General features: G+C 41.2%; 1 protein-coding gene across 2 annotated transcripts in view; it reads left to right on the plus strand.

Annotated features, from left to right (window-relative positions):
- EML6 (EMAP like 6) overlaps window positions 1-20,547 on the plus strand; it is a 274,663-nt gene that overhangs the window by 187,741 nt on the left and 66,375 nt on the right. Inside the window, exons 17-23 of one of the 2 annotated variants that reach the window (XM_057309390.1) lie at window positions 5,417-5,517; window positions 6,831-7,033; window positions 9,394-9,505; window positions 9,766-9,893; window positions 14,236-14,377; window positions 17,437-17,637; window positions 17,748-17,879. In XM_057309390.1, coding sequence (XP_057165373.1) covers window positions 5,417-5,517; window positions 6,831-7,033; window positions 9,394-9,505; window positions 9,766-9,893; window positions 14,236-14,377; window positions 17,437-17,637; window positions 17,748-17,879 — 1,019 coding nt within the window. The remainder of the gene's footprint in view (window positions 1-5,416; window positions 5,518-6,830; window positions 7,034-9,393; window positions 9,506-9,765; window positions 9,894-14,235; window positions 14,378-17,436; window positions 17,638-17,747; window positions 17,880-20,547) is intronic. The other variant, XM_057309391.1, reaches the window with a different exon arrangement.

Below are 20,547 nucleotides of genomic sequence, written 5' to 3' on the forward strand. Positions count from 1 at the left end.
TCACTCTTCCAAGCTGTGAGCTACCTCCACAAAAAAAGAGAACACAAATCACACACAGGACTGGGCTCCTAAGCAAATGAAGTGTTCTGAATAGAACATTTGGAAGCCAGGTCACCTGTGTGCAGATGCTCCGGACTTCTAGAAGAGACGGATTCCTTCCCTCTTCCCCTGTATTTGCCGATGGAGTTTACAGTGTGGCCCTATGTGGTGAATTACTTACAACTCTGGCATGAAGAATCACCCTTTATTAGGGCAGCAGGACAGTCTTTGGCATTCTTATTTCCTGCTTAGGACCTGAAACTCTTTCCATTTTATTTTTCTTACTGATGCAGTTATAGGCAACTACCTTACAGATTTAACAAGTGTCTAAGGGAAAAATGGCAGGAGTATCCATGAATGTCCTTTATGTAGATGTTGACATTAACTAACATTGACCTGCCGTCATTCATCAGTGTAGAACTTTAGCCACAACAGAAAACACACTGGTGTTTTTATGACATCAAGAAATTAGATGAAAACTAAAAAGTGCTCTCAAAATAACCCATTTTTCCAACTATCTAAATTTTTGGCATTGGATAAACACAAAACAGTCCTCTTTTCTGTGTAGGAAATGTAATTTGTTATACCTGCTCTCAGTTTTCATGTCAGTTTTCTCTAGCATCTTCCCTCTAAAGTTATTATTAATGACTTAGAATCCATGGGGATTTTCCTCCAAGCAAGAAATCTTTGGACGCTTAGTGTCTTTTATGGTTATCTGGTCTATTTCTCATCTTGGTATTAAGCACATTTTCTCTTCTTTCATATCTAAACTTTTATCTCTCTGTCCTAATTGTTCCTGATAACTTCCAATGATGCATCTTGGCCCTAATGTCCATGAGTCCCTTTGAACTTACAAAGAAACGAAGAGAGAAAGTTCAAACATCAATTCCTCTCCTTTCCCTGCCTGTCACTGTAGGGCCCATGTAATGGGCATGGAGATGCCCTGTCCTGTCCTTTGAACTTATTATGGAAAATTTCAAATTATACAGAAGTGGAGGAAATAGCATAACAGACTCTCTTTCACCCAGCTGCATCATTCTACAGATGGTTCAAATCTTTCCCCCTCATTTTTTTCTTTTACTTACTTTTTTGCTAGAATAATTTAAAGAAAATTTAAGACATCATGTCATTTGGCCTATATATACTTCATTAAGCATTTCTAACTTAAAAAACATATTTTTATTTTATTATTTAATTGAAGCATAGTTGATATACAATATTATCTTAGCTTCGGGTGTACAACATAGTGATTTGACATTTATATACATTTTGAAACACTTACCATGATAAGCGTAGTTATCATCTGTCACCATCCAAAGTTCTTAAAATATTGACTGTATTCCCTGATATACTTTTCATCCATAACTTACTTATTTCATAACTGTCAGGTTGTTCTTCTTAATCCCCTTCAGCTGTTTTGCCCATTCCCCAAACCCCATCCCCTGTGCAACCTCCAATTTATTCTCTGTATTTATGAGTCTGTTTCTATTTTGTCTCATTCGTTTAATTGTTTTTTAGATTCCACATGTCAGTGAAATTTTATGGAATTTGTCATTGTCTGACTTAGTTCACTTAGCGTAATACTCTCTAGATCCATCTATGTTGTTGCAAATGGCATGATTGCATGCTTTTTAATGGCTGAGTAATATTCCTCTGTGTGTGCGTGTGGGTGCGACCACATCTTCCTTGTCCATTCATCTAATGGATGAACACTTGGGTTGCTTCCATATCTTGGCTATTGTAAGAAATGCTGAAATAAATATATGGGTGCATAGATCTTTTGGAATTAGTGTTTTTGTTTCCTTTGGGTAAATACCCGGTCATGGAATTACTAGATCCTATAATATTTGTCTTTTTAATTTTTTGAGGAAACTCCATACTGTTTTCCACAGTGGCTGCACCAATTTATATTCCCAACTGTGCACGGGGGTTCCTTTTTCTCCACATCCTTGTCAACACTTGTTATTTCTTATGTGTTTGATAGTAGCCATTCTAACTGGTGTCAGGTAATATCTCATTGTGGTTTTAATTTGCACTTTTCTGATGATGAGTGATGTTGAGCATCTCTTCATGTGTCTGTTTGCCATCTGTATGTCTTCTATAGAAAAATGTCTATTCAGGTCCTCCACCCATTTTTAATGGGATTTTTTATGGTGTTAAGTTGTGTAAGTTCTTTATATACTTTGCATATTAACCCCTTATCATATATATCATTTGCCAATATCTTCTCCCGTTCACTAGGTTGCTTTTTTGTTTTGTTGATGGTTTCCTTTGCTGTGAAAAATCATCATCTTCTCCTTTTTTTTTTTTTTGGTTTGCCGCTGGTAAGTTGTGTGTGTGTGTGTGTGTGTGTGTGTGTGTGTGTGTGTGTGTGTGAAAAATCTTCTTCTTTTCGTGTCCTGATAATTTATTTTTGCTTTTGTTTCTCTTGCCTGAGGTGACATATCCTTAAATATGTTGTTGAGGTCAATGTCCAAGAGATTGCTGCCCATGTTTTCTTTTATGACTCTTATGATTTCAAATCTCACATTTTGGTCTTTAATCTATTTGCATTTATTTTTGTGTGTGGTGTAAGAAGGTGGTCTTGTGTCATTCTTTTGCATGTAGCCCTCCAGTTTCCTCAGCACCATTTGTTGAAAAGGCCATCTTTTACCAATTATAAATTCTTGCCTCCTTTGTTGTAAATTAATTGACCATATAGGCATGGATTTATTTCTTGGATCCCTATACTGTTCCATTCATTTTTATGTCTGTTTTTGTGCCAGTACCATACTGGTCTTCCCCCTCACACACACACACACACACACACACACACACACACACACACTGTTTCGATTACTCTAACTTTGTAGTGTGTCTTGAAATCTGGGATTGTGATAACCTTCTGCGTTGTTCTTTCTCAAGATTTCTTTGGCTATTCAAGGTCTTTTGAGGTTCCATGCAAATTTTAGGATTATTTGTTCTAGTTCTGTGAGAAATGGTATTTTGGTAGGGATTGCTGTCAATCTTTAGAGTGCTTCGGGTACTAGTGGACATTTTAACAATATTAATTCTTCTAACCCATGAGCATGGTAAGTCTTTCCATTTGTTTGTGTCATCTTCAGTTTCTTTCATCAGCGTCTTAGAGGTTTTAGAGTATAGGACTTTAACCTCCTTGGTTAAGTTTAATTGTAGGTAACTTATTCTTTTTGGTACATTTATAAATGGGATTGCTTTTCGTAATTTCTCTTTTTGCTAATTTGTTATTGGTGTTTAGAAATGCAACAGATTTCTGTGTACTGATTTAATATCCTGCAACTTTACTGAACTCATTTATTAGTTCTAATAGTAAGGCCATATATGAAAAACCCACAGCTAACATCATACTGAATGGTGAAAAACTGAAAGCTTTTCCTCTAAGATCAGAAACAAGACAAGGATGTACACTTTTCCACTTTTATTCAACATAGTACTGGAAGTCCTAGCTGCAGCTGTCAGACAAGAAAAAGAAATAAAAGGCATCCAAATTGGTAAGGAAAAAGTAAAACTGTCACTATTTGCATATGACATGATCTTGTATATAGAAAACCCTGAAGACTCCACCAAAGGTTCCTCCATGTCTTCTCATGGCTTGATAGCTCATTTCTGTTTATCACTGAATGATACTCTGTGGTCTGGACGTACCACTTTAGTATTATTTTATTTATTTATTTACTTATTCACCTGCTGAAGAACATCTTGATTGCTTCCAAGTTTTGCCAATTAGAATTAAATTGGCTGTAAACATCTGTGTGTAGGTTTTGTGTTGAATTTATGCCTTGATTTTTTTGTTGCGTGTAGTCATTTATCCATTGTATTTTCAGTTGTTTTTTGTATATGTTGTTGATTTTGTACTTTTTTATGCTGTAGCTTGATTAAATTATCTTGTTTGTAATTGTTTTTACATTGTTTTCTTTCGAATTTTCTAGATAGATGGTTGCATCATCTGCAAATAGAAATAGTTTTACCTCTTCCCTTCCAGCTCTTGCGTCTTTAATTTTAAAAATCTTACCTAATTGCACTTGTCAATACGTTCAATACAAGGTTAAATGGCAGTGGTAACCATCTCATTCCTGACTCACTAGTGATGACATTAAGTAGGAGTCTGACTTTTGAGTTCACACATGTGAAAACACATCATGAATAAGCTATTGTTTCAGCACTTTCTGTTTCTAAAGGATAATGGCACACAACATCTGGAGAGCCAGCTTGTGTATAGTTGTTCTTGAATGAATCTGGGTTTTTCAATGAGAGTCAGAGACTGCGGGGAATTATAAGTGTCTAAGAGATAAGTCTCCATTAAGTCCTACTTGAGTGAGTCCTAGTTGAGTGTTTTTTAATCACAAGGGAGTGTTAGATTTTTGTCAAATACTTTTCAGTATCTGTGAAAATAACACAATTTCTCTTATGCATATTAATATGATAAATTGTATCATTTGAGTCCTTAATAATACAGCATCCTTGCATTCAGCCACAAAGTATTTTTTAATGTGTTACTGGATTTCCTTCACTAGAATTTTACTTAACATATTAGTATAAGTATAATTTAGAGATATTGGTCAGGTATGTTCTTTTGGTTAATTGCTTTTATTTACATAATGAAAGTTATGTCCTAATATAGTAGAAAAGACCATCAAATAGTCCATTAAACCCAGTACAATCTATTAAGTCCAGTAAATCCTGAAGTTCTAGTGAGAACCTATCTGCAGCAAAATTTCCCTGGCACTATGGAACACCAGGCCTAAAGCCTCGGGTCTGTAGCTGGTCCTCATTCTTGTATTTGTCCTTCTGCATCTTGGGTTATGAATTTGTATTTCTGAATGCAGATGCTCCTAAAGTGCCCTGGATTAATAGATGACATCCTTTCTCTCCCCATGGATGTGAGCTAGAGGCTTCAATTTCTAGTAAATACGTTTCTAGCTGAAATTCTGTGTCATCTAAAGTTATGCCTTCCACAGCAAAGAATATTACATTTGAAGCTTCTCATTAATATGATGGCAACGTCTTCCCCCTTTTCCTATACAAGACCTCTATATCCTGAGAACTGCAATCTTATGATAGTGGCATTAATTTTATCTTATGGAGACATTCCAATCTATTATAAATATTTCATTAATTTGTTTAAAGCATAATTGAGTAGACTTTGGTAGCTGTATGAGGCTTAGAAGAGAGGGCTCAAACATGCAAAGAAAAGTCAAAGTTCGTGGTTTTAATATAGATCTTATGTGTATTTTAAATTACTTTCTAATTTGTCCTGTTAGATGTATTTAATGAAAGTTAGACCAAATGTATGCTCTTAATAAAACTCTGTATCAAAGCTTCGTGACAACTAGATTTTTTTTCTATTTGTCTTTTACAGAGGGCATAAAGATAAGATATTTGTGGTTAAGTGTAACCCACACCATGTTGACAAACTGGTTACAGTTGGAATGAAGCACATCAAGTTCTGGCAACAAGCAGGTACTGTTGTTTGGGTTTATCATTTATGTGATCGAGAGCTTTTAAAAAAGAAATCTGTCTGAAAAAAATCCTACCACCACTACCTAGCTGGTCCCTGCAATTTAAAATTAAAATGTGCCTGGAAGACATTCTCTTCCAGATTCACTTTGGGCTGCTTAATGTCCAAGTTGTAAAACTCAGAACACTCCATATGACGCTATGCATGTTTATCAATATCTAGAAAGCTTTGGGAAATGTTCTGTGAAAATAATTATTTTTATATGTAATCATCTGTTCTGAAAGCTGTAATGATGTTGGACCACTGAACAGCAAATAAAATAATCACTTTTTTGGGTGGATAACATTTTCAGTATTTTGAGCGTTCTTTTATTAATTTATCACTGAATTTAAACATGAATTAAACCCCAACACTATACACAATAGGTGATCCAAATAAATTTTTGTGCATTATAATATGATGAGGGTGAGTGAATAAACATATCAAAACCCGCCAGGACAGCTTATTCTTCTCACTAATAAACCAGACCTATGATTGCAGTTGTGAATTCTTAGCATTGGCTTAGGTACCACGCACGCGTGATTTTACACGGACAAAATGTAAATATGCAACTGTTCCAATGCCTTCTGCTTTCAAAGAAAAGCTAGTGGCACCCAACGAGGTCTGGAGAGCCAGCCGATGCATAGTTTTCTGGAATAAGTCTGGGTTTGTCAGTGCTAGTCAGGAAGTACAGGAAAAATGTGAACATCTCAAGGGCAAGTCCGATGTACCTTTTCCTACATGGTGAATCATTTTCTCACCCTAAAGTTCCCATGATAAAAATCGAGGCAAAATATATGTCACATGTGTACATTTTTCATTACTGCTAGTGTTGTTCGCATTCTCTTTGGTCAGGATTCGTGAAGACTTTCCTAGCTACCCCGGGCACCGAGTCCCTCCCCATCTCGCTGGCACGGAACTGACCCCGAACCTCGGTTAGACGCAGGTCTTGTTGGACTGAGATGCGTAAGGGCAGCCTCTCTCCAACCAGAACCTAAGTTCAATGAATGAAGAAACTCCTTCTTGTCTTTATACCACCGCATCGACCTCTCCACTACCACAAAGGAGGGATTCAATAAACATTGAATTAGTGAATGTGTAAATGAGAAACCCTCTTAGAATATTTTGGTTTATGATGTTTTCTGCCATCTTTATACATCTCTCCATATACGTATAATGTAGACACACTGGATTTTTCACTGAAGACAGTCATTCCAGATGTTCATACACGGTGTCAGTTTTTCAAAAAATAATAAATGCTCTTGGTCTACTTCAGGTGGGGGCTTCACCTCCAAAAGAGGAATTTTTGGAAGTGTTGGAAAATTGGAAACAATGATGTGTGTTTCTTATGGGCGAATGGAAGATCTAGTGTTCTCAGGAGCAGCTACTGGAGATATTTTTATTTGGAAAGATATTCTACTACTAAAGACAGTGAAAGCTCATGACGGGCCTGTGTTTGCTATGTATGCATTGGATAAGGTATGGTATATTTTCATCATTAGCTTTCTAAAATTATAAATTAGTCTGAGGAAGGCCACACCAGCAGGATGCTTGCTTGTCTCTAAAACCTGTCTGAATTGGAAAGTAGTTGTCATGAATGGAGAGGAGTACAAATATTCTTAAAAATTCTTTCATTTATAATTATTTCTTTATGTGCAGTTTCTCCTTTTTGCATACTCGTTCCTCCTGGCTCTCAGCCCTGAGAGCCGCTCAAGAAGTGTTGGGGTAATGTATACACCCAGTAGCAGACGAGTCCTGAGAAATATTTCAGCGTTCTCTTCCTCCTTTGTACACAACAAGCAAAGACCTCAAAGGCCCAAGTGGTTGGATTATTGTCCCACTCATCAGTTTGACCAGAAGTTTAGTTGATAACCAGTTTGTTCTGTGTAGGCTGGTTCAGGTTTAACAAGAGCATTAGAGTGAAGTCTTGGCTTGGTCTGTATTAGGGTTTTCCAGAGAAACAGAACCCGTAGGACATACATATATATACACATCTTCAAAAAAAAAAAAAAGATTTATTATAAGGAATTGGTTCCTGCAGGTATGGAGGCTAAGAAGTCCCACTGTGTCCTCTGCAAGCCATAGTCCCTGGAAAGCTGGTGGTGTAACTGAGTGCAAGTCCAAAGGCCAGAGAACCAGGGATGCCCCTAGTGGGCGTCTCAGCCTGAGGACGGGAAAGGAGGAGATGCCCCAGCTCAATCAGGGAGACCCGGAAAACAGGGATGAACTCCTCCTTCCTCTGCCTTTTGTTCTCTTCAGGCACTCAAAGAATTGGATGATGCTCGCCCGCGATGGGGAGGGCAATCTACTTTATTGAGTGCACCAATTCAAATACTCATCTCAACTGGAAATATCCTCACAGACACATATAGAAATGACATTTAATCAGAGCACCTGTGACTGGTCAGGTTGACACAAAATCAATCATCACACCTGCTGTATTTCCACTTAAGCTCATCTTTGTCCTGCTGTCTGTCCAGCCACCTTCCTTCCTTACAGCGTTTTGTTGTTGTTGTTGTTGTTGTTGTTTGTTGTTTTTAGAGAAAGCTCACACTTGTCAGTACTATTAAAATACCTTGTTCAACCACTTTGCCAAAAAAAATCCATTTTTTATTCTCTGCCAGCTTGCTGGTGGTACCAGTTTGTCTACTTTCTGACCTCCGAACAGTATAAGCCACCCAACACACCTAACTAAGCCAAGCCTCATTTTGCATTTCCCTGTTCCCAGGTAAATATGCTGATCCCAGTACCGAAGTAGGTTCTTGTTAGATGTGCAAATGCAACAGTAGTTTTAGTGGTTAAGCTGTTTTTTACTGGCAAATTTGTTTTGGCTTAAACTGTATGTTAGACAAGATGAAAGTAGAAGGAAAAATCTGTGTAGGTCTCAAAGTTGATGTGCTATAACTTGTTTAAACTCTGTCATTGCTTGGTAAGTTAACCGAAACATCATGGAAAATACCAGGATGTCACAGTATAATTTGAATTTAATTTGGGGTTTGAGTCTCCCCTACAAATCTGTAATGAGAATACAGGTATTTAATGTAAAAAAACTTCAAAATATTATTTCCTTATGAACTTCATTGAAATAAAGGAAACTAAAAGTTTCCAAGAAAACAACAAATTACTTAGTATTTTCCATTTAAAACAGGTTTTTCCTAAGAGCAGTTGGTATATATAATTTGCCAGAAAGGAAAACTAGTCAAGCCAAGAAATCATAAGCTTACAACAAGAATAAAGATCACTGTTCAGTAAAAACAACACAAACAACAAAAAATCCCCAATATGTTAAGCATTTTACTTTCCAGGTTTTATAAAAATTAATCTGGATTTAATTATTATGGGCATCAATGTCCATTGAACAAAGCAGGATAGTTGTGTTACATGAACTGCCGAAGTTCCTCTTAAAAGATAATGATGTTTTCTCCTGGAAGTAAATATCTAATTTGAACATATTTAATAATCATTTTTAATTGTGATGTTAATTCCAGTTCATACAGTAGGAATAGATGAGATACCAGAAACTCTGCCAGGCTTTCCTGTTCCTTAGGCACCCACACTGAAGCAAGGGATGGGGCACAGAAGTGGTGCCAAATACCAACCAAAGGTCTGAGGAAAGTGTGAGGCACGCACATTGAGAATGTGCTTTATCTGCTAGAGAAGTAGGGGAGAGATGCTTCCAGGAAATATTATATTAATATGTGTTAACAGGTTTTTCAGTCTCCTATACTTAGGAAGAAAATACAGACAAATGCTTTTCCCAAGGGGCATCGCTTTAGAGGCCGGGTGGGCAACTTGTCGTTTTCATGTATATTTTATTCTTCCCATGTGTGCCTTCACAGGGTTTTGTAACAGGTGGAAAGGATGGAATCGTGGAACTCTGGGATGATATGTTTGAAAGATGCTTGAAGACTTACGCCATTAAAAGAGCAGCATTGTCAACCAGCTCAAAAGGTGCTGCCCACAAATACGTCATCAGAATCTTTGTTTTCATAGGAATGGAAAAGATACCAAAATTCCTGGGCAGCCCTTACTAAATTGGTTCTCCTTCTTCTGCAGTTAGACCTCTTGGCCCCTGGTAGAAATATCAAGGATGATGCCTACTACCTAGTACTTTTGACTACAAAGATGGAATGATATGATTATCAGGCTTGTTGTTGTTGTTCTTCTAAATGCAATATTGACAATATTAAGTACATCATTTCCCCCCTCAGGCTTGCTTTTGGAAGATAACCCTTCAATTCGTGCCATCACTTTGGGACATGGACATATCCTGGTGGGAACAAAAAACGGGGAGATCCTGGAAATTGATAAAAGTGGCCCAATGACACTGCTTGTTCAGGTACTGTGTCCATATTCTAACACACAGTTCCCATCAGAGCTGGGACTTGGGTGAGGTGAGGGGGGCGCTTAGGGTGCAGTGTTCAAGTAGCCAGGCGGTCTCAGGGTCGTGCAACTGCTGTGTTAATGACCTATGCTATATAACAAATTGCCACAAATTTAGCAGCTTAAAACAATACACGTTTATTATCTTAAGATTTCTCTGGGTCAGGAGTCCAAGCATGGCTTAACTGCGTCCTCTGTGTCAAGTTTCATAAGGCTACAGGAAAGGCCAGGGCTGCAGTCTCATCTGAGGCTCACCTGAGGAAATATCTGCCTCCAAGATCATGCAGGTTGTTGGTAGAAATCACATCCTCGTGGTTGTAGGACTGACGGCTGTATTTCTTGCCGGCTGTTGGCCAGAGACCGCCTTTAGCTTCTAGAGACTGCACACAGTTCCTTGCCACATGGGTTCCCCAACATGGCTGCTTGCTTCCTCGAAGCCACCGAGGGAAGGAGAAAAAAAAACAGGCACTACAGTCTTATGTGACAAAATCATATCATCAAATGCATCCATCCCCTTGACCCTATTTTATCAGTCGGCAGATAGTCACAGGTCGGGCTACACTCGAAAGGGGGTGATTACACAGGAGTGAAAACCAGGAGGATCATGGGGGTCACGTCACAAATGTGTCCACCACAGTCTTCCCTCTGGCCACAGCTATTACTGTCCCCACCATATGCAGAGTATACCCGCCCCCCCCCCCGGTCCCCAAGAGTGTTATCCCGTTACAGTGCCTGCTCAAAGTCCGTACCCTCATTGTCTAAATCAAGTCCAGGTGCGGAGGAGGCTCTTTAGGGATATTTCTTCTCTCTCTGCCAATCTATACAACTATCAGGACAAATTATTTTCTCTACACACACTAAATATACAAGTGTCTCCTTAGATTTTTTGCCTCATTCTAGACTCAGCCTTGCTGCATATAAACACATAACCCACTTCTTGCCCTCCCTGTCCCCTCAAGAATTATATTTAGGTAAAATCACATTAAAATAAACATCAACAGAATTCTCAAAGATCAGTCAAGTGATAAAATCTCACTTGAAGGGGAGGGATTGTGTGGAGGTGACAGCCCTGCCCAATTTTGGTGATGGACAGACCTTATTTATAGACAGACGAGGCTCAGGTTCGGGTGAGGGTGTATTCAGAAGGTGGAGTGAAAAATACATGCAACGATCATATCAAGACTTCTCTGGGTCCGATGGTTCACCTCCTTCTCTTTCAAGCTTGCTATGTTAGAGATGAACCCCAAAATCCCATGAGAGTGGCCCTTGGATTTGCTATATCTTGGGAATAGGTTTGCACACACACCATGGTTCAGAACACTGTGAGGTTTAAAAAAATGCATGTGCCCAAGCCCCACTCAGGATATCCTGAATAAGAATGTGTTTTAAAAAGAATTCTGCATTAAAAACAAAACCTCAAAAGCTCTCTAGCTGCTTGTGCTGGGCAGCCAGGGTTGAGAACATGCTAGAGGTGCTTCCATGAGCTAGGACTTCTTTGTTCTCCAGCTGATCTTGATGTCGTTGTTTCCTTCCAAACAAATTTCTTTTTCTCTCTAGCCATGACTTCTTATTTAATTTTATTGAAAAGTGATTATTTCTTTCTAATCCCCAAATGTTTGAGACTTTAACTTGTTTGCATACATCCTATGGCTAAATATTTTTTCAGGCCCCTACTATAATATGATTTAAGCAATACTGTAAGATTTAAACTCTACATTTTTTAATTTTAAAAAACATTATAGTTGAGCTCATTTTGTTTAAATATGTTTTAAACTTGGAAATAAAGGCTTTTTGCCTTTCTGTGCTCTGTAATTCTGTTTTTTCCCGTATTTGTTTCTCTTGTTCTACTAATAAAAAGAGCCACAGGTACCGTGTATTGAGCGCCTACTATGTGTCAGGCAGTACTGTTGTACAACGTTTATTTCTCCACAACAAATTTGAAGTTGTTTTATAGATGAGGGACCCAAAGCCCAGTGAATTGCCCACAGCCCTATGCTAAGAACTGCAGAGCTGGGATTCAAACCAAGGTTTGTCAGACACCAGAGCCTTTCCTCTCACCATACCAGGCTGTTCTCCAGATGTCTCTTAGCATGGAGACTGCCAGACAGCCATGCAAAAAACATGGCCCCCTGAGCTATGGGCAGGCAGTGGAGCTGAGGGAACCTTCAGAAAAAAATGTTGGGTTACCGCCATCTTGTCTCCTTAAACTTGTACCATTTTTTTTTCTTTTCTGTCAACATCTCTCTTTTCTCTTCTCGTCTATCACTCATTTGCCATTTCCTCCTAAGCAGAACCAAGTAGTTCAGTCAGTGTTTGTTGGGCTCTTGCTGAGATCGGCCCTGTGCTACACGTTGTGCACAGTGGATAGGGTTTCCTGTCCTCTTGGGGCTCACGGTCCTGCTCTGAGGGAGGATGGACACAGAGGGAAAGTGAGGGAACAGACAGCGTGATAAAGATCATCCACTGTCCTGCTATGGGAAGATATCAGAACCACTTTGCCAGTAGCATGGTGACTCAATGTCACTTGGAATAGATTGCTCATTTTTTAGGAGAAGGAAGACTGGGTTGGAGGAGGAGAGAAGTGACAGTAGATGAGTTTTTGAAATTCCCGTTGTATATTCTTTGAATATAATCAACTCTCAGTTGTGCAGCTATTTGCTCCCAGCTTTATGGGGGATCAGAAGGAAGATAAGATTCCAAGCCCATTCCTATCCAAATCGAGGTTCCTCCAGCCTGCCTTGCTCACTATCCATTCCTATGTTATACAGAAATTTAATCCCATTAGATAGGGAAATACCATGTTTAAGTGAATATATGAGGCAGTGGTTTAAAAGGGTCTCAGAGCTACGCAACCTTTTCCTCAAGCAAAATGTCAATGGGACTTGATCTGGGGAGGGGCTCCAAGCGCAACCATCTGGGGAAAATTGGGTTTGACACCGACCCATCCTCGGTCCTGCCCTTTGGGGTGAGAGGCTTCTGAAGGGAAGAAAACTAGAATACTGGGGACGTAGGGTACTCCAAATCCAATAAATTCAAAGACAATACACCCTTTGGCTCTTCTCAGAATTTTGAATGTCAGCTCTATTTGGAACTTTGTATCTTCTGCCAAATTATTGTTTTGCTCAAATAGTCTCCACGTTAAACCAGAATCATCCAGTTTCTCTTCAGAAAGCCACCTGTTCCCTGAAGCAGTCCAAGTACAAACACCTTTCAGTTGCTGTGTACGATCTTCCTTTTTGCTTTACTAAGCAAAGTCTTTTTATAAGTAGCCACTAAAAGCAGAAATTCAGTGAACAGTCTGGTCTGTTTTATTGTTCTTTGCACTAATTTGTTCTTTATACTGCTTTATTGAGTGATAAATTATAGGAATCAGAGTCATTTTCTCCCTAATTGTTCTTTTTTAAAATACTATTATCTCATTATTTCTAAGCCATTTAGGTGTGTTTGTGATAAGATATAGGTATATGGAATTGGCCTCATGCCTATTAAGCACATTTCAGTTTTCTAATATTCACTGGCTAGAAAAATGTGTGAACAAACACTGAACCTGAGTTATTCCCAAGACACTTGCTGTAAAAACTGAGCTATTTTTTAAATTTTTGTTTTGCCAAATGCTATGCATTCAAAGGACTAAAATTGAGTTAAATTAATAAGAATATTGCTGTCCAATCTTTAACTTATACAGTGTTATGTGTCACTTATAGCTCAGTAAGACTGGAAGAAAAGAGAAATAAAACAACCAAATGCAATGCATATGCCTTAATTTGATGCTGGATTTTTTTTTTTAAAGTAGTAAATTACCTTTTTTTGGAAAAAGGAAGAAAAGAATATTGCTGTCCAATCCCTCTGACAGAGATAGGTGGTACCTACATCTTTTGAAACACAGGTTGATTCATAAAGGTGTTTTGTGTCCCGATCGAGCTGCTTTACAAGTGTATGTGTGCCTATATATTCCGTGTTAACTCGACATCAAGCAAGAGGATCAAATGGGGGTATTTACCCAGATGTTTCTAAAAGGAAAGATGTTTGGCATCATATAAACAAAGCTTATGAGCAACGAGTCCATGTTTTGCTTTTCAGATGAATACTTCAGCATCAGGTAGGCCCAGCTTTAGATTCAAGTTCAAATGAAAACAATTATTCAGTGCTTTCACTTTGGTTCAAGGAAGCTCGACCTGTGTTTATTCGTACGTGAACCTGTTTAAGGTGCTCTTTGGCGGGGTACGCAGCCCAGTGCTGCGGGAGGGCTAGCCAAGACGCGCGCGCCGAGTTTACATGGCCTTGTTTCCTGTGCACAGGGACACATGGAGGGAGAAGTATGGGGGCTGGCGGCCCACCCTCTCCTGCCCATCTGCGCGACGGTGAGCGAGGATAAAACGCTTCGGGTCTGGGAGTTGTCCTCCCAGCACCGCATGCTGGCAGTTCGAAAACTCAAAAAAGGTACGTGACGCCACTTTACACATCTGTCAAAGTATTTACCAACAACAGACTGTGCTGCGTTCATTCATTCACTCCGCTAGTATTTACTGAGTGTGCCTGGTATGTGCCCCCACGTATGCTAGGTAATGGGAAGTCAGTGTTCGTTGCTACAGATAGAAATTCCAGAAAACTGGCCTGATTTATTATGTCCTTCATTTTCCTTGCACTGCACAGACATTTGCCACCTGGGGGCAATATGTCCTTCTTCTTCTCGCGGAGAGCTGCAGGAGTCTGTTGAAACCTATCAGCTTGCAAAGAATGCTGTTTTATCTTCATGTCTAACAGTCTCTACAACTGATTTTATTACTGAAAAACAAAAGCTTTATTAAAGAAATAGTTAATACCAAATTTTATAAATACGTATTTAACCCTCTCGCCACTAGAACCAAGAGGTACACCAAGAAGTGCAAATTCGGCAAACGTTTACTGAGTAGCTTCTGGGTGCCAGGCCCTGGGGATCCCAAGATGAAAGGTCCCATCTCTAGTGTCAGACGTGGACAGGATTCGAACTGAGTACCAGCAACAGGTGGTCCATTCAAAAAGGGCGATTTGAGGAGAGTCTAAAGATGGGACTGTTAGTTAAAGGCCTGGGTGGGGTGTTGAGGAATGACCAGGGACAGGGCAGCGCCATGCAGGTGCTCACAGCCAGGAACCTTCCTCAGCCCTGGGCCTGAAGGGGCATGAGGAGAGAGCAATGCTAGAACCCAGAAGTGAGAGCCGTGTGAGAGGACAGGCTGGACAGGAGCTGGGACTCCTGCAGGGAAGGCAGCTGGGGGGGGTATGGACCCAAACTCCCCCTTCCCCCTTCCTTCCTACCTTGCTCCCTCCCTCGAGTCTCCTGTTCATGCTCCCTCTGGGCCAAACGCAGACGAAAGCCAAAGGGTCAGGGAGGCCACCGAGACTATCTGCGCAGGCCTGCTGCAGGCACGGGGAGGGCTGGGGAGCAGGTGTGGAGAGACCAATGAAAGATGTCTGGTACAAGCAAGGTTGTGTGGAGGCTCAGGAGAAGGCCTGCGGCCCACTTCAGCCGGGAGGAAACCCAAGAGCGGAGACTCAAAGCATCTGTGGAAGTCCTTAGGAAAGGATGAGATTGAGGTCTGGCCCTAAAATATTTTACTGGGTAGTTTTGCAAGTAGAGAGACGTGGAGAATGTATTGCAGAGGGATAAAATGAAAAAAGAGGACAAGACAATAGTAACAATGATGGTGGCTGATCTTGTTGAGCCGCTGACCCTAGCAGTTTGCGTTTGGTCTTCATGGGAACCTAAGGAGTAAGGCCGTTGCTATTACCACGTACAGGTTAGGAGACTGAGGCACAGGGAACTTAGGTTGTTTGCCTGAAATTGCACAGCTGGTGGGTGACAGAACTGAACTCAAACCCAGACACAGTGGCTTCAGAGAGCATGCCTGCGACTACTGCCTGAGGCTATTTTTCTCTGCCCTCTGGCCTTTCTTTACCGTGGACTTGTAGGCCTTCGGAAGTGGGGGAGCCAGGATGCAAACCCAGGTCTGACTCCAAAGCCCATGCTCATAACCACTGCACCACTGAATCATTGGACCACTAATTTATACTGGGAAAGTGATATACTAAGACCTCCTTGGAGTGACTTCAATGTCAGACAATGGACTTTATTCACCAGGTTAAAAATTAGTTCAAAGGAACAACTGCTCATGTACCTTAGATGGGATGACCATTCAGTCCAGTTTATAGCGGTTTGCCTGGTGTAATTATTAATAGCTCTCCCTTTCACTCTGAGAAGTGTCCTGGTTTGTATAATAAAGTGTATGGTTAACCTAATCTTGATGACTGTCCTCAAGGGCAGGCTTGTCTTTTGCTCTTTCGGCCCTAGCACCATGCGTGACTCACAGTACGTAAGTAACTTGTTGCTGCCTGAGTGAATGAATGAAGATAGAATTTAGATAAGGCAGTTGGGAGTTATTGGTATAACACAGCTTTCAGCACACCATGAACTGTGACGGAGGGCAGTGTGTGGAAGCGGAGTTTGGAGTGCCTTAGTGCAAGGCTGTGTGACTGCCCCATCCCTGGGGCCGTGCTTACCAAAATCTTGATAATAAGTGGGGTGGGGGGGGATATTCTTAAACAGGATTTCTCTTAAACACTCCCACACACACAGTCCACACTCACTCAGAAATGTCTCCCTGTGACCCTGCAAAGTGGTAGAAACCATTGTTCACATGGCACTGGCAGCCTGTCCTGTTGAGTTCTATAGACACCTTTTGAAAGAGTGTTGTTCACGACAGAAGAGGCAGGATAGGGGCGCCTGGGTGGCACAGTGGTTAAGCGTCTGCCTTCGGCTCAGGGCGTGATCCCGGCTTTATGGGATCGAGCCCCACATCAGGCTCCTCCGCTATGAGCCTGCTTCTTCCTCTCCCACTCCCCCTGCTTGTGTTCCCTCTCTCGCTGGCTGTCTCTCTCTGTCAAATAAATAAATAAAACCTTTAAAAAAAAAAAAAAAAAGAAGAGGCAGGATAAAATCTTTCATCCGTAGAATTATGCATAAGGACCCATGGATCAAAGACTTGGAGTGACAATAAGATCAACAAGGTCTCTAAATTAAGTTTTGTGTGTAAGGCGTGATGTCCAAAAAATGGTTTCTAGAAACTGAATTCCAGAATTCCCATTCTTACGTATTGTCCCTTTTCCTGGGAGCAAAGGTACTGGTTTTATTAATCCTTCACTCCTTTCCCCCATTCACTCTAGGGGTCTTTTGAAGATCCCAGGTATTCAATTAGTAAGGAATGAATGGATAAACCTTAAAGAAATAGAAAATGTTTTGTTTTGTGGGGTTTTGTTGTTGTTTCAGCATTCTGATCATTGTCCTTGGATTTGAAGGGAAGATAGTGTTCTAAATTGAGAAGTTTTAGTTCTTCTCACAAGTAAGGTTAAAGACACAGTCACATGTCTATGCATAATGCACGCATGCAAATGTCTCCATCTCTACACTGAGTTTGTTTGATAACAATCACGGTAGTAACTGTTCTTTGTGGATCCTTTTGCAGGTGGAAGATGCTGTGCCTTCTCCCCTGATGGGAAAGCCTTGGCAGTTGGCCTGAATGATGGGAGTTTCCTGGTCGTAAATGCAGACACTGTGGAAGACATGGTCTCTTTCCACCACAGAAAAGAAATGATCTCTGATATCAAATTTTCAAAAGGTGAAGATTATCGCAGAAACTTTCTAGACTATGTTGGGACAAAAATTTGTAAGAATAGACTAAATACTTCTTTGACCTTTTCCCCACTTTGAAATAAGCTCCTGGAAGTAAATTCCTGTGTAAAATGTTTTAGTGTTAACTCCACATTTTCTTTACAGATACAGGAAAATACCTCGCTGTGGCATCCCACGACAACTTTGTGGATATTTACAACGTGCTTACAAGCAAACGAGTTGGCATCTGTAAAGGTGCTTCTAGTTATATTACACATATTGACTGGGACTCAAGAGGTAAAGTATGTTGTGGCTTTTGAAATACAACTTTTGTTTTTAAAAAGTCAGTATCCATTCATGTATTGTTTCCAGAGAGAAGAACAGTTGAGTTTCGGAGAAAAACAGAGTGGAGAACCCACAACAAATATAAATGACTGTAATTTTACACCCCAGGGGCACCTCCTGTTAACATTTTGAGTATTTTTTTCCTGTCATATTACTACGACTACAATTATTATCATTCAAACCATTGAGTTTTAAGACCCTTAAAGGTACATGATGACTTCTGTTACGTAGTAAGCCACTCCTTCACCGTCGGGTTCGGTGTGCTGTGTCCTCGCCTTGCGTCTCCTTCCCGTTTTCCCTTTTCCTATCAGTGCTCCACCTCCCGGAGAAGTGCCCAAAAGTCTCCAGCAAGTGTCACCTCCCGGCAGAGGTAGAGAGCTACCTTCAGCTCATCTAATGTCACCCTGCTCTCCAAAACTCCCAGCTGCCCCCCTATGTCCTCCAAGTCACGCCCATTACAAATCTAGTTTCTACCATGTGTGAAGTTTTAAGCCAGAAAATGTGGGTGGTTCAGAAGTAAGACACAGTTCCTACAGTTCTCCACCAGAGTTTGTAAGTTAGTGAGGGAGACGTACTTGTAGTACAGGTGCCCAAACGTTAAGGCGTGGGAATGAGAAGCGGTGCGTCACAGGGACGTGGCGTGCAGGGCTTCTGAATGGGCCGTGTCTGCATTAAGCACCCAGGGTAGAGCATCATTATTACAGGGTGGGTCACTTTTAAGTCTCATCCCAGGGACTTGGCTGACGTTAGAGTTTGGGGTAGGCATCTAGGAATGGGCAGGGTCCCAGCTTGCAAAGAAGTTTCAGTGGACTGTGATAGAAAAGCACCAAGCCCAGGGGTGTCCCTGAGGAAAGAGCTCACAGAGGAATCCATGGAGCCTCATGGAAGCAATGTCCTTTGAGATGGATCTCGAAAGACAAGTAGAAGTTCACCAGATGGTGCAGTCTAGGACAAGCATCCCAGATTCTGAAGGAATATGGCATGTCAAGGCAAGAGGTGGGAAGAACAGGGGGAGATTAAGAAACAGTAATGTTGAGTGGCTGAGGGCAAGAAGGGAGGGGAACGTGGAGAGACAGACCAGGACAGACTGCAAGGGAACCTTTACATCATGCCAGGGAGCTGAGCGCTGAACTTTATCCTGGAGGTATTAGGTAACTCCAAGGGACTTAGGGTGGGGCATTCCCGGCCATCTCGGGAAGACAAGTAAGCCTGGAGTCAGCAAGCAACTAAAATCAGCCAGGAGAGAGAGAGGGGATGAGGGCCTCAACCCAGAAGAGATTATTTCAGAGTTGCCACAATATTTTATTTCAAATATTTCTCTAAGTCCCAGCCATAGACAAATCCTTGTGCTAGGCAGGTATTCATTTGTAACTACCTGCTGCCCTGGAATTGGGACTTTGTTTGAGCCTCACAACCCGTAGGCATTTTACGCAGCGTGCTAGGTGGACGGAAGCATGCCATGGGCTGTAAGGTGCAAGTCCCAGCAAGGGCAGAGGGAGATCAGATAAGTCCCTCTCACTTGCATGTCAGAGCCCTGCCAGACACAGTGCCCAGGGCCTAGGCTGGCGTTGGTGACCAGGGGGCACACTGGTGGCCTGAGAGTCCTCTGGGGGCCAGTGAGGCCGAGGGGTAGGGGGAGACAGTTGCTTCTCAGCACCCTCCTTTCTGGATGTTCTCTGCTTTATTGTTTTTTGTGGGGTTCTTTTTAAAGTGATTTCCCCTTGGATATCCCCTAGCTAACATCCCTATTTACGCCATCACGGGAGCAGGGTTTAGAACAGTCAGGGCCAGACTTATGCTTACAGAGAGTAGGGTACGGAGCGTTTTGTTGGGAATCCAACACCCACATAGTACGTGGCACAACATGTGAAGTCCCACCGTTATAGTGACCAGTGGTGGGGGGGCTACACTCAGTTATTATTTACAAGAGAAAATGGGACATAGGAGGAATACATTTCAATTGGGAAGATTTCTTTTACATTAGTTTTAATTGTGGTAAACACATAAAGTTTACCATCTTAACCATTTGTAAATGTACGGTTCAGCGGCATCAGCTGCACCCACATTGTCGTGCGCCCTTCACCACTGCCCATCTGCATAAACTGTCTTGTAAACCATCAAACAGCTGCCCTTCTCCCCTTCTCGCAGCCCCGCTAACCACCTTCTACTTTCTGTCTCTGTGAGTTTGACTACTCTAGGTAACTCACGTAAGTGGAATCATACAGTATTTGGGTTCCTTTTTTTTTTTTTTAAAGATTTATTCATTCATATTCATTCATTTTAGAGAGAGAAAGAGAGAGAGCACAAGTGAGGGGAGGGGCAGAGGAAGAGAGAGTCTCCAGCAGACCCCCTGTTGAGCACAGAGCCTGCCGGGAGGCTCAATCTCACGACCCTGAGGTCACGACCCGAGCTGAAATTAACCAACTGAGTCACCCAGGCACCCCCAGTATTTGTTTTCTCGTAACTGATTTATTTCGCCTAATGTAATGTCCTCAGGATTAATCCATGTTGGTCAGAATTTCCTTCCTTCCTAAAGCTGAAAAATACTCCACTGTATACACAGACCACATTTTGTTTATCCAGTCGTCCGTCGATGGACACCTGGGCTGCTTCCACCTGT

The sequence above is a fragment of the Ursus arctos genome, unplaced genomic scaffold, assembly GCF_023065955.2.
Source record: "Ursus arctos isolate Adak ecotype North America unplaced genomic scaffold, UrsArc2.0 scaffold_8, whole genome shotgun sequence".
Lineage (NCBI taxonomy): Eukaryota > Metazoa > Chordata > Mammalia > Carnivora > Ursidae > Ursus > Ursus arctos.